The 13,983-nt window shown below is 40.3% G+C and overlaps 1 protein-coding gene across 2 annotated transcripts in view; it reads right to left on the bottom strand.

The window, feature by feature from the left end:
• Positions 1 to 5,594: 5,594 nt before the first annotated feature.
• man2a1 (mannosidase, alpha, class 2A, member 1) overlaps positions 5,595 to 13,983 on the bottom strand; it is a 103,847-nt gene continuing 95,458 nt past the window's right edge. For both annotated transcript variants that reach the window (XM_017682860.2, XM_017682861.2), the window contains 2 exons: positions 11,351 to 11,464; positions 5,595 to 8,867 (listed from right to left, as the gene is read on the bottom strand). In XM_017682860.2, the coding sequence (XP_017538349.1) occupies positions 8,715 to 8,867; positions 11,351 to 11,464 (267 nt within the window). In that variant the 3' untranslated portion in view covers positions 5,595 to 8,714. The remainder of the gene's footprint in view (positions 8,868 to 11,350; positions 11,465 to 13,983) is intronic.

The following is a 13,983-nucleotide window of genomic DNA, read 5'->3' as shown; positions in this document are numbered from 1 at the left end:
AAGAGATACTTTCTAAATTAATGGGCAGGGCCAAGGACATAGTAAGGATAACACTTTGCATTAATTCTTACCTGAGACCTACTGATGATTCAAAAGTAATTTTTGATGTGTTAAAGATCAAATACTCATGTATGCATTTCGCTGACTTTTATGGAACAGTACCAGCAGCAGGGGAAAATCCTGCTGAGTACTGGGTCCATCTAAACAAGGCTGTTGATGCAGCAGAGGAAGATTTGAGGAGGCTAGGCCGGCAAATTGAGGACCCATGCCATGAAGTAGTCATGATGTTTGTTAAGTACTGTCCTGATCCTGCTCTCTGCTGTTTTCAAGTTCAAAGCACAGAATAAATGTACAGCGAGCGAGATACAAGAACACCTTGACCCTTAAGTCTGAATTGAGAGAGCAGACACCAGCCAAGCCGAAACGGCCCAGTCATGTGAAACACACGACTCTTCATGTGCAGCCCCCTGAACCAGTTGTCATGAAAGCCCTAGTAAGTCTTCTGGATTATGCCATAAGACAAAATAGCCAGATTTCAGCCAAGCACCCCACTTCAACCCAGCCACCAGCAAAACAATGTAAGGTCTGCAGATCTAATGAGCACTCCACTCTTGCTCATTGTAAGAGTTTGCTCATTGAGAAACTGCACTAATGTTGGACTTAATCGAGCTTCCCTATCATCATCTCCAGAGACACCGCCTTTAAACTAGATGGACTGCACCCAGGAGGGGAAGGTGTGGGCAAGGTTGAACAACCCCTCGCTGATCTTGAACAATGTTTTCAAAATTCATGCACTCAAGCACCCGTAGGTGCCAAAATTATAGTGCAGAATATACAAAGAATTGAGCCTTTTGATGAATTGTTTTATGCACCAGTTAGTGTGAATAACAAATTTGAAGTATGGGGGATGCTTGATTCCGGGTCTATGGCATGCACCTTCAGTGAGGAATGAAAAAGCACTTACAGAACCAAAACCTTTGTCTCAGGATATAGTCTTAGTGGGACGTGGAGGTAAACTGACCAGACCTAAATGCATGTACGAGACTGAGTTAAAAGTGTGTGGGGAGAGCTGCATTGTGCCTGTTCTTGTTGTGCCAGGACAAAAGGATGAACTTATATTAGGCACAAATGTGATCAAATTCCTCATGCATCAAATAAAAGTCAGTGATGATTATTGGGGTCTCATTTCTAGAAGTGCTCAACAGTTGTCTGTTGAGTGTGAGCGGTTTCTTGACCTTATGGCAAACACATGCCGATGGAGAGGTGATGAGTTGCCCAGCAAAGTGGGAACTTTTAAACTCCATCAATCAGTCACCCTTTTGGGAAAGAAAGAACACCTGCTCTGGGGAAAAATACCAAATAATGTTTCCATGTCCCCAGGGAGCACAGTTTTCATTGAACCCACGTCCTCCAGGGCCATGCCATGCCACATTGTGGTTGAGAGTATTGTTACTCCGCTGTGGGGTGATGGATGGATTCCCATGAAGGTCACTAACTTTTCTGACCAGCCTGTTGTTCTTATAAGGAACACTAAATTAGCTGATGTGTTGCCCTGTTTAGCTGTGGTGGATTTTGAGATTTTCCAGGGAGTGAGTCAGGCCGAAGTGACTTCGCCATTCCAGCAGACCTCAGCAACTGGTCTTTTAGATCTGAAACAAAGACTGCAAGACGGTGGGCTTGGCGATCTACATATTGACTCTTGCTTCACAGACCTTGTAGGTAAGTAAAAACTGGTCCAGCTGCTTGAGAAGTATCATGTTATCTTTTTCAAACACCCTTTAGACTGTGGGGAAGCCAAAGGATTTGTCCACCGCATCCGACTCACAGACAATCGACCGTTTCAACTCCCCTATCGCCATGTGCCTCCTGCTCATTGTCAGAAACCGTGGCAGGTACTATCAGAAATGGAAGAACAAAGCATTATTTGTAAGTCTGTCAGTGAGTACGCTTCTTCTCTGACTTTAGTGTGGAAGAAGGATGGCAGCCTAAGAATTTGCATCGATTTTAAGTGGTTAAATGCTAAAACCATCAAAGGTGCACATCCACTCCCACACTAGGCAGACTGTGTGGCAGCACTAGGGGAAACGTCTTTTTCAGTACCATGGACTTGACTTCAGGTTTCTACAACATACTCATGGCTGAAGAAGACAAAATGTACACTGCATTTACAGTTCAAATAGGGCTACATGAATACAATTGTATGCCACAAGGATTATCCAACAGCCCAGCTTCATTTATGCGCATGATGCTAAGCATCTTTGGTGACCCTAACTTTAGGAGCTTACTATGCTATCTTGATGATCTGTCAGAGTTTGCCCCAAGTGAGGAGGAAGCACTGAAGAGACTGGAAATTGTATTCCAGCGGTTGCAGCTTCATAATCTTAAGCACAGTCCAAAGAAATGTCATTTGATGCGTGAATCTGTCAAGTTTCTTGGCCATCTCATAGATAGCAATGGAGTTTCCCTGGATCCAGCAAAGGTCGAGGTCATCACAAGAATGTCAGAGCTGATCTTACAGAGGAGGATGGATGTACACCTTAAGTGAAGAGGATCAAGTCTTTTCTGGGTATGGTATTCTATTACAAACACTTCACCCCCAACTGTTCTGCTATAGCCAGGGCACTTTTTGCCCTCACCGCTGGACAGAAGAGGAGAGGCAAAGTGAAAAACACAAAAGGCAAGGACCTTCCACCACCTATGGCCTTCCCACTGGACTTCTGAATGTGATGCTGCCCTCTCCAGTCTAAAGGAGAACCTTTTGCACAGTGTGGTCCTTGCACACCCAGATTTCTCATGCCCCTTTGTCTTATCGATTGATGCTTCTTTGGAAGGTCTTGGAACTGTCTTATCCCAAGTGCCAACTGTTGAAGAGAAAGCCCGCCCCATTGTGCTTGGAAGCAAGTCCTTGACTAAATCTCAGAAATGCTATCCAGTACACCGTCTTGAGTTTTTAGCACTGGAGTGTGTGTGAGAAGTTTAGTCATTGGTTAAAAGGTCATTCCTTTACAGTATGGACTGACAACAATCAATTGACATATAATGACCAAGCCCAAGCTAGACACTTGCAAACAGTGATGGGTATCCAAGCTTGCACCATACACATTTGATCTAAAGCATATACCTGGTAGCAAGAATACAGCAGTTAACACTCTGAGCAGGGATCCATTCACAAAGACAGTCAGTCATAGACTTATTGATGAAGATTACAGCCACTTGGTTGAAAAAGCCGAAGGGGTGAGTGAAGATGGAATTCAAGGCACGTTCCTTCTCAAAGTACAATGCCTGCAAACTGCTTCCGTGCCCAAACCCTTGGATTTTCTTTGTGAGTTTGACCATCAAAGCTTGCTTGGACACACATGAACTGTGGGATACAACAACAGAGTTGAGAGCATCACAAGTTATCCAGTCTCTTCAGAGTTTCATACCTGTTGATCATGGTAAACTTTCAGTTATTAGCTTGGAAGAACAACAAAACAGCCAAGAGCTTGACCCTAGAATTTCAAAGATTATGCCATTTGTTAATCAGAGAAAGCAGCCTATGAAACAAGAGAGGGGAAGAATGGACTCAAAAACCCTGGTGATTCTTAAGCAGTGGGACAGGCTGAGAGTCCACGATGGTGTCCTCCACCAAGTCACGAAAGACCCTCTTAGCAGGCAGAAAAAACATCAGTTTGTTTTATCTGCCAGTTTACGAGAGAAAGCTTTGCATTTGATATTGCTGGTCACCAAGGACATTGCACGCCAATGCTTTTTCTGGCCTAGAATGGAGCGTGATGTCAGAGAGTATGAGCCATCCGCAAGAGCACCATTAAAAAGCATTAGGACTACCGCTCCTATGGAGTTGGTGTATTTGGATTTCTGGAGTGCTGAGGACAGAAAGCAACATTCCGTGGATGTGCTTGTCATTACAGACCATATTACAAAGCTGACTCATGCATTTCCATGTTCAAATCAGACTGCGAAACAAGTTGCCAAGAAGTTATGGGATCATGTCTTTTGTGTGTATGGTTTCCCCCAGAGAATACACACCGATCAATGCGCCAACTTCGAGAGTACACTCATAGCAGAGCTTTTGAATCTATCAGGAATCGAAGTCACGCAGTACAGCATATCACCCCATGGGCAACAGGGGTACTGAGAGATTCAACCACATGCTTGGCAATATGCTACGAACTCTCCCTCTTCATGAAAAGCATAAGTGGCCTGAGCAGATTCAAACACTGACGTTCACATACAATGCGACTGTACATGAAACAACGGGGTATGCCCCTTTCCAGTTAATGTTCGGTCAAATTCCAAGACTCCCTGTCGATGCAATGCTCAAGGAGGTACTGTGTGATCCTGTAGTTGTCGGCCACGGAAGTTACGTGAAAACGCTCATGTCATATCTTCATGAAGCAGCTGGTACCGCACAAAAACATGCAGCCAGAGAACAACATAGACAAGCAGAAAGTTACAAAAGAAGGGTCAAGGGAACACATCTCGATGAAGGAGACAGAGTATTTTTTTATAGTATATCTGTCTATACAATCCCAGTTGTATGGCAGTGTGTCCAGTCTTCCTCTTTTCTGCCGGTGACACAACACAGAGGATTTTGGAGCATAGAGGGTGTAGTTGAGCTGCACATGATAGCATTCACCAGTTACATAAGCATCTCCCTAAAAATACTAGGTTTGGTTATTTTAAGCACTGTCTCTAACTCGCTAAACCCTTCTTGTAACCCACACCTACATCAGTGAACCTCACTACTGGATCAGCAATGCTTGAAGGTGGACTGGCCCTTCCCAGGAGAAGACCACTAGTGCCCCTTGTAGAAGATCTACCTGGTGTAGGAGCAGTGGGATTCCTGGATGAGATGTTAATGTCTCTATCCCTAGGCAAATTTTGTGTGTCGCTGACAAGTTTCTGCAGTTAGGTGTAGATCAGGAAAAATGTGGTCATGATGTGTGACATGCCCTGGCTAATGAGTAGGTGTGTGGTCCCTCTCAAGTGGCGTGGCATTGTCAGTTTTATTTGCTTCTGTTGCTTTGGTTAACAGGTCAGTGAGCATGTCGTCAAGGAAGAGAAGCTGAGATATGCTTTTTCTTTTTCATGTCATGGGGTAGTAGTAGCCATGGCGACTGAATAATGGTGACCACCACTCTTTAGATGATGCACAACACTGCAGCCTTCCCTGAAGCTTTAGACACTGGTCATCATCATAGTAATCTCCTTCCCCACTAGGTGGAGCTAGATCACAGATGAGCTCCCAATTATTGCCGGGGCCAGACCTAGGGGATATCTGGGCCAGTAGCAAGCAGTACGCAGGCTGGGCAGCACTGCGAATCCATGGATCAGTGGAGAAACGAGACAAAAATCTGTGTCTAGCTGAAGCAAGCGTAAGTTTATTTCTGTATCACTATCTTTCTGCCAGTTCTTACATTAGGACCTTTCATTACCTTGGGAGAATTTAATCTTAGCATCTTACTGATCGGCAGAGTTGGGTAAAATACTTTGAAAAAGTAGTGATGGCTGAATACTAAATGTACTGTATTCTGGTGCATAAAAAGAAATGTATTTAGAATACATACTGAAAAAGTCCATGGGGAAAAAACTGCTGTCATTTTCATTTAATTACACCATTCCTCACCGTTACTGTTTGGAAGTTTTGTTCATATAATTCTTCTGTCAGTGTTTTATGAAAACAAATTATTCAAATGAATACAGAGTTCTCAACCTTATTTTGCCTTTCATCACTTGCTTCATTCCATTGCTGCTCCAACTTCCCTTTCATGACCTAAGCCAACAATTCACCATATCCCAATAACAAAAAAAAAAAAAATCACACAAATTTGACAGCGGTTTGATTAGCTATCAAATATAAACCATACAAATGAGATTAACAAGTATTTGCTACATTAATTTGCACAAATCACAAAATTTGGGGGACAACTCCTCTAAAAGACAGAATTCAGAATACACAGATTTTCTTTCAATATTTGTAATTTAAATTAAAGCATATTATAGCAAAAGCGTATTGCACACTAGTTGCATTCTAGACAATTTATTGTGTATATAAATAGAACAATAAGGCACAATTCATGGTAAATACCAGGAGAAGCACAAAGAATCCACAAATCAACTCACAGCTTGTGTTTTAAGTGAGGGACACAAAGTCAGAAAAAGGCTGCAAAGCAACAAAATCCACCTCCTCCATTCTGAATAAACATGTTTGGTGTGCAAAGTTTGCTTCTTAATGGGTGTGTAGCTAACAAGTAGTCTAATGAAAGCTTGAATAAGCACCATACAAACTGCGTTAGCATTGTAATTCCAGTGCAAATCTGAAAAAGCAAACTTCAAACACTAAACATGTCTCAGGTTAAATTTGGGGTAAAGAGGGAACAAACATCAGTGTTACAACAAGGGTTACTTTAAAAACAGATTACTGATTGTCACAAAGTGTAAAATGTAACCTAACCTTAATCTAAAGTAACATTACTTTTCATGTCGCTTGGATTACTTGTCTTTATAAACTCATATTAAATACTCCTGTTAGTACTTATTTCAAACAAAGTTCAACAAGACATCTTTAAAAGAAACTACAGGAAAACTGCACTGTTTATGAGACAAAATTATTCATTCTAAGGGACATAAAATTGCCAAGAATATGCCAATGGCGTAGTTACAATTTCCTGCAAAGGCCAGCTAGGAAGCATTGTCTCAGTTATACTTGCTGGTTTCCAACTATCCAGTTAACTTGGGTGTTGCTATGCCAACTACAAGGACAGCAGACATTGGTGGAGTGAGGTTGAGTGATTTTCGCCTGAGAAAGTTAGGGGGGGAAAAATTTTTTAAAAATCAAAGGACAAAGAAAAAAAACATTTTTGCCATATGAAAAATCATGCTTGTTTTGTGATAATGTAATTTTGCTAGTAACCATCCTGTTTTTATAATGTACATGTAATCTTATTACTCCCTTTTTTCTGTAACTAACATATTAGTTACCTCTTTTGTATCCTGATTATGTAATGCTGTTACATGTATATCTAACCCTGATTACAATATTACCTGACTTTATATACCTGCTGCTATGAAATGGATGTTATTGTTTTTTTTTTTTTTTTCTGGAAAATCACAGGAACAATGGGCTGTGAATAACAGAAAAAGCCTGGAATTCAAACTAGATTTGAGTCGTTTACTAAAAGGTTTGAATGAATAAACTAAATGAACATGGTATAATTCTTGAAGGACAACTCCAGATTCATTCTTTTTAACAGCCATTTCACAGCCAAGAAGTGTAAAGCTAAGAGCAACTTTTACCTAAAGTGACTCTGCGAGAGGCTGTACAGGCAGGATGTCATGATTAAATGTGATGTGAGCCATAGGACCCAGTCATACTCCACTCCATTAAATTCCATAGTTAAAATTTCCTATCATCAGATGTCATTGGAAAACTCAAGGCATCTGGTACTGAGACTAATAAAGAGCCCTACAGATAAGTTAACCCAGTGTCTCCCTTTGCCTTTTGGAGAAAACACAAAAACAGTTGCTTTTTGAAATTATTGGCATCTCTGAATGTAACAATTTATGTAGCCTCTTTTTGCCAAATGAGCATAATTATTACAAATTATTATTGTAGAATATTTCCAAATGGGTTTAAAAGAGGTTTTAGACACGTGACTGGATCTGGATTATACAGCAAGTTCAAGCTTAATGACATTTAGTCTACAAGGTTTGCAGTGGCTTTACAAGCAAAACATCTGCAACCTTATATATATATATAAAATTTTATTATAATCTTTTTTTCATCCTTGTTAAATGTGCATGGAGATAAATATACATAATTTTCTAGGCAGGGAAGGGTGTTGCTTATTTTTTGTTCTTTTTAGCCTTCACCACATTTGTTTACTTATTACAGTTATAATTTTAACATTAGTTTGTCCAATATCATGTATGCATCTCCATTCGGATAATCAGTAAGAGTGTGGCATGTGTTTATACTAGAACTTTATACTAAAAAACACCACTAGTCACCCATACCCCGCGACCCTGCGGGAGAAGTGGCTAAGAAAACGTGTGTGTGTGTATATATGTGTGTCTGTGTGTGTGTCTGAGTAGTCACCCACATAACAACTGTAATTAACACAGAATTATCTTACCAGTTATATTTCACTCTGTCAGATTTCATTTAGTACTAAGGGCTACAAAAATTGCAAAATGTTTTTGAGGACAAAAAGTTCTTTGTATTTTCTGATCAGTGTAGTTTTCAGTTTCAAATGAAGATTTATATTTTTTCCACAGTCCAAGTATACAACCACGACTAATGGATTCATCTGCCTCTCTTGGAGACTCTATGTTTAATGAATAAACAACTAATTACAACTTGGGACTGTAAGCTATTTTAAAGGAAGACAAAACCTGAGTGGGTAGGGAAAAAAACCTTAGAAAATGAATATTGCACTTTTTCACAAAGTCCCAGTCAGAAACCACCACAACAGAACAACAATAAATAAATAATTATCACTTAATCACATGGATGAAGATCAAACAGAAAAGAGAGATGCTGCTGGAAACTTGCAGAATCCGGTAAACTGGAATCATGCCTTAAATGCTTCTTCAAATTCCCCAAATTAAAACCTAATCTTTGTTTATTATACTCCATTAGACAACACTGAGCAGATTCCTAGGGACTTTTTATAGTGTATCCTAAGTGACAAATTCATTCTAGTCATGACTTATGCCAGGTGGACACGATATGTGCAGATTTCCATTGGTTTAAGGTTGATCTCCTGTTCCACTGGTCCTCTTGGGGATTGGTGCATCAAAGACAGCGAGACAGGAATGAGGCTGATAACTTTCAGTTCTGTCAGGAGTTTCTCTAAGTGAATCTAAACATAAAGAGCATATAATGTTGGTAAGGCTCCAGAACTGAATGTCTGAGTATTCAAGCAAATGATTACATTATATATGCATTAGATACTCACAATGATGCTTATTCATCAAAGTTGCATAGGGTCAAATCTGATCATTAAGCAGTTGGACAACTCAGTACTCATCAGTTTCATCTTTGCCGTATGTGTATGACCATCTTCAAGTCTGGTTGGATTAGGGCTGCAACCCTCACCGCAACACAGGTGATATCAGAATAATCACCGTAATCACACAAATTTTGGATTTTTTTTTGGTTGATTTTTTCTCTTTTATAACAGGACATCTATGGTAAGTGTATTTATATCAGTAGTGGGAACCACAGTATGTGTCCCACAGTGTAACAGAAACACTCTGTTTGGTTGCCATACTGCATGAACTCATGCCTTGTACAATACAAGCTTGTGTTACTTTCACAAACCCAATCCAAAAACATTTGGACAGTATATGAAATGTTAACTAAAACAGAAAGCAGTAAATAGCAAATTTTGTTTGAACTGTATTAAACTGAACATAAACTGCATGAAAACACAATAATTGATGTTTTCCAGTATTCAATATAGAATTTTTAGCAATTCTCCCATTATTTGCCTTCAGCTACACAACTGCATGGCCTATGTTGTTATATTTTGTGCTTCATCTTGTGCCACACTCTTTGAAAGGGAAACAGAATGGTGAGTCAAGAATCCAGACTCTCTGTTTACTCATTAATGCTGTTGTAATCAGATGTACAGAATGTTTCTTGGCCTTGTCATAATAAAATAACCATGGGAGTCCTCGAAAAGACTCATTATTCATATTCAAGAATATCTTTCAGTATATGTATCTTTCAGTGTTCAGATGCTTTGACAGATGTGCAAACTACCCATACCATGGACGCCAACACACCCCCATACCATGACAGGCCCAGTCTTTTGAAATGGTAACAGTCTGGATGGTTCTTTTCTTCTCTGACTCATGGAACACAACTTCCACTATTTCCTTAAACAATCTGAAAGGTTGACTCATCAAACCACACTCCAGATTTTCACTGTACACCAGTCCATTTCAGATGAGCTCAAGACTAGAGAAGTTGGCAACACATCTGGATATTGTTTACATGACTTACAATGTGCATATTGCAGTCTTAAATTGCATTTGTAGTCACAGCAACAATTGACATTTATTGACAACAATTTATTTAAGTATTAGCCCGTGGTGATATTCATCCAAGCATGCTAGTTTTTAGTGCAGTGTTGTCTGGGGGTTTGATGGTCACTGACTGATGATATTATGCAATACAGAGGGTGAAATACCCAACATTCTTGCAGTCGCTTATTGAAGAATGTTGTTCTGTTGCATTATTTGCTTGCAAAAAAGTGGCAAGCTTTGACTCATCCTTGCCCATAAAGGACTAGGCATTTAAATCACCTGTTCTTGTATGTTCTTGAATAAGATACATTTCACAACATTTCAAGTCCTAAATTGCCCCTTTTTGGAAAATGTTACAGGCATTCATTTCAGAGTGAGCACATATTTTTTAAAAACAATGAAGCTGACAAGGTAAAACAAAAATTAGTCTTGGTTTTTGTTTAAGTACAGTTTAAAGTGGATTTACAAATGACTGCTTCCTGTTTATATTTGCATTTTGCTTGGTCTAAATTTTGTTTTAGAATTGGGTTTGAATTTACAGTTAGTTTTACATTTAATAATACACAGTGTGCAGTAGTCTAGCCAAATTAGTCTCATGCAGAGATATAGGCTTATTCTTACAACCAAATATTTGGTATATATACCAAATATATATAAGTTTCTACACAACTTTGATGAATGTGTCCTTATACATATTGTGGTGCAATTCATGAAACCAACAGCTTTTCTCATTGTTAATATAGGTAATGTAAAGTGGAGAGTTGGCCTATTATAATCTAGCCATATTATTTACTTATTAAACTGTTCTAGCTTTCGTACAGTTAGAAATGAATTCATGAAGACCTTACAAGACGTTATTACAATTACTACAAATTATCATTTCAGGATAAAAGACATGATGCTACATATCTTAATGACATTTTCTTGAAGCACAGCCTCTCACACCAAAGGAATATCATTAAAGTTTGTTAGAATGCTGATAATCATGGTTTTTAAATTGTGCACAGTACAACTGCATGAACAGCCTTTCTGGGACTTTATGGTTTGGACATATTCTTGACGAATAATCTACAATGAGAAGAAGCTTTCTTTGGAATTTTCTCACACCACAGTCTCTTTGTGCCACATTAAAGTAGGCTTGATAAAAACTGACCATTTTTGGTCCTGACAACACATTTCTGATAGTCAGCTATACAACAGCTTTATGTGTATTCTTAGCATATGGACACAGTGGAAGCTGATGCATGATTAGGTTTTTGAATGTGCATGTACATGTGCATTTGCACATGTATGGCCACCTGTGCAGCATTACCTTGCCACCTGTTGTTCTGCAGAGTAGCCCAGTGTTCTTAGTGGAGATGCTACAGTCAAAGCCTTTTCTGTGCAGTATTAAAGCTGCCTGCTCAGATGGGCCTCCCTCTTCCTTCTGTAAGACACACACAACCCCACTGAGATTAATGAACCCTCTGTGTTGGTTATTGGCTGCATATCATCCCTAACAGACCTTATCCCGTTACTTAGCCACAGTTCAAATACAGTGACTGGGATTAGTGTGACTGTTCTGCCTTCCAGGCAAAGCAAATGGTGAAATATGTATTTATCCAAGAAAATAACGCCATCTAGTGGATATAGTGAATATGTTCCTTTAAAAAAGAGAGAGGAAGTAGGGACCCAGGAAGTGTTGGAAGAGCACAGCTAGAAATGAATGCAAGCTCAACTTAATCTGTTGTCATCCTCTTTTAATCTCTTTGAAGCAATGTCTGAGTAAATATTTTAGTTGTTTGACTGTTTATATGAGCATATTCTTGAGAATTGAGTCTTGTTTAAGTTCACTTTGAGATTATTTACATCAGTTGTGGTTGCTAGCATGCTCCTAGCTTGGTGCTACCCTGTATCTTTGTTCTGGTGTCATATGCTGTTTCATTTGTGTATGTTATAGCCTTATAATTTACCTTTTATGTGGAAACTACATTAGTGACCTTTTGTAATTCATGTCTTTTCAGTTTCACTCTAAATTCGCATATTCAAGGCAAAATAAAGTCAGAGCAAGAAGCTACATCCTGACTCTTCTAGCCTTTTGTACAGTGAAAAGAGATTTGAAAGCTGAGATTCAGGTGTGACAATCTACAGTCATGGATGATGCGGATAAAGCCTCTCAAGCCATTTCTGCAGGCGCAAGCAAATCTGCCTCATCAGTCAGCATAGCAGCTAAGGCTCATGCTAAGGCAGAAGCAGCACGTGCATGTGCATTCTTTGCAGAAAAGGAGGCACAACTAAAAGTTGAACAGGCTAGGATGGTCATGGAACAAGCCAAACTAGATGCTGAATTAGGAAGAATGGCACTCCAGAAAAAAGCAGCAGCGGCTGAAGCACATGCAGAGGCATTGGAGGCTGCTGAGGTGAATGACGGCAGGACAACTTCTAGAAAAGAAATTAATGCATCGACACGCACATTTGTATCTATGCATACTGCCAATTATGTGAAATAGAATGCAATCTCCCATGCAGATGCTGCTATGCCATCTATACCTCAGCCTGATGACAGTCTCCTAACTAAGGGCAATGCATTCTTCAACTCTTACTTGCCACAAAATGAATCAGTTTTCCCCGCTAGCAGACCCACGCATTGTTACAATGGCACAGGGGATTATCTTCACTCTGTGTCTCATATCCCAACACCTCAGCCTCACGGCCAGCCACACAACACAAGCTCAGTGAACCAACCATAGTTACTTCCAATGACCGTCTTTGCTAAGGACCTAGCACGCCGTGAGCTGGTGAACACAGGCCTTCGCCAGTTTCATGATGAGCCTGAGAGCTTTAGAGCTTGGAGGTCTTAATTTACCAATGCTATAGGAGATCTGGAGCTTTCAGCTGGGGAAGAGTTGGACTTGCTAATGAAGTGGTTGCGGAAAGCATCATCTGAACATGTCAAGAGGATACGCCTGGCACATATCAGTGATCCGAGCACAGCTCTTAAGAAGGCATGGGATAGGCTGAGTGAATGTTATGCTATGCCAGAAGTGATCGAGAATGCACTTTTTAAAAGACTAGACAGTTTCCCCAAAATACCCCGCAAAGACTATATTAAATTGCAGGAGCTCTGAGATCTTTTAGTGGAACTCCAGTCAGCAAAAGAAGATGGTTACTTAACAGGCTTGGCTTTCCTTGACACTGTCTAGGGTATAAACCCTATAGTGGAAAAACTTCCCCACGCACTACAGGAGAAATGGATATCCTGCGGCTCCAAGTTCAAGGCTGACAACAACGGACGTTTTCCCCCAATTCTCCTTCTTTGCTGCATTTATAGGTCAGGCGGCATGCACTAGGAATGACCCTATCTTTGCCTTTGCCATTAACAGTAATGCACCTATGAAAGAAAAACCATACAGCCAGTGCTCCAGTTTAAAATTCCCCATATCAGTTCACAGAACAGACATCTGCACTGAAGATGACTTCACCAGAGGTACTGTCTCAAAGCAGAATGAGAGCCCAGCTAAGAAATGCCCAATTCACAATAAACCCCACCCACTATAGAAGTGTAGAGCTTTCAGGGGGATGCCATAGATAGAGAGAAAGGTCTTCCTTAGAGAAAGCATGTCTGGAAGAAGAGCAGAGGGCTTCTGGATTGAGGCAAACAGTGGAGAGACCAGCTTTGCAACCAAATACCCAACAATAGATCTGAGATACCCACACCAAATGTGGCCCTCCATTACCCCCCATCTCAATTCTGTAGCAGACCACCTTCCTGACATTGACCCTGATGCAGAAATCCTCCTCTTGTTATGGAGGGACATTATCCAAGTGCATAAGGTTAGACAGCAGATAAATGGCCCCTAATGATGCACCCTTTGCCCAGAAGTTGGATTTGGGCTGGGTCCTGGTGGGAGAAGTATGCCTTCAAGGAGCACACAAACCTAGTATGAACTCATTCAAGACCAGTGT

This window comes from Pygocentrus nattereri, chromosome 23 (assembly GCF_015220715.1).
Source record: "Pygocentrus nattereri isolate fPygNat1 chromosome 23, fPygNat1.pri, whole genome shotgun sequence".
In the NCBI taxonomy this organism is placed as follows: domain Eukaryota; kingdom Metazoa; phylum Chordata; class Actinopteri; order Characiformes; family Serrasalmidae; genus Pygocentrus; species Pygocentrus nattereri.
Note: the sequence above shows the minus strand (reverse complement) of the source record. Positions and strands in the feature narration are given on the sequence as shown.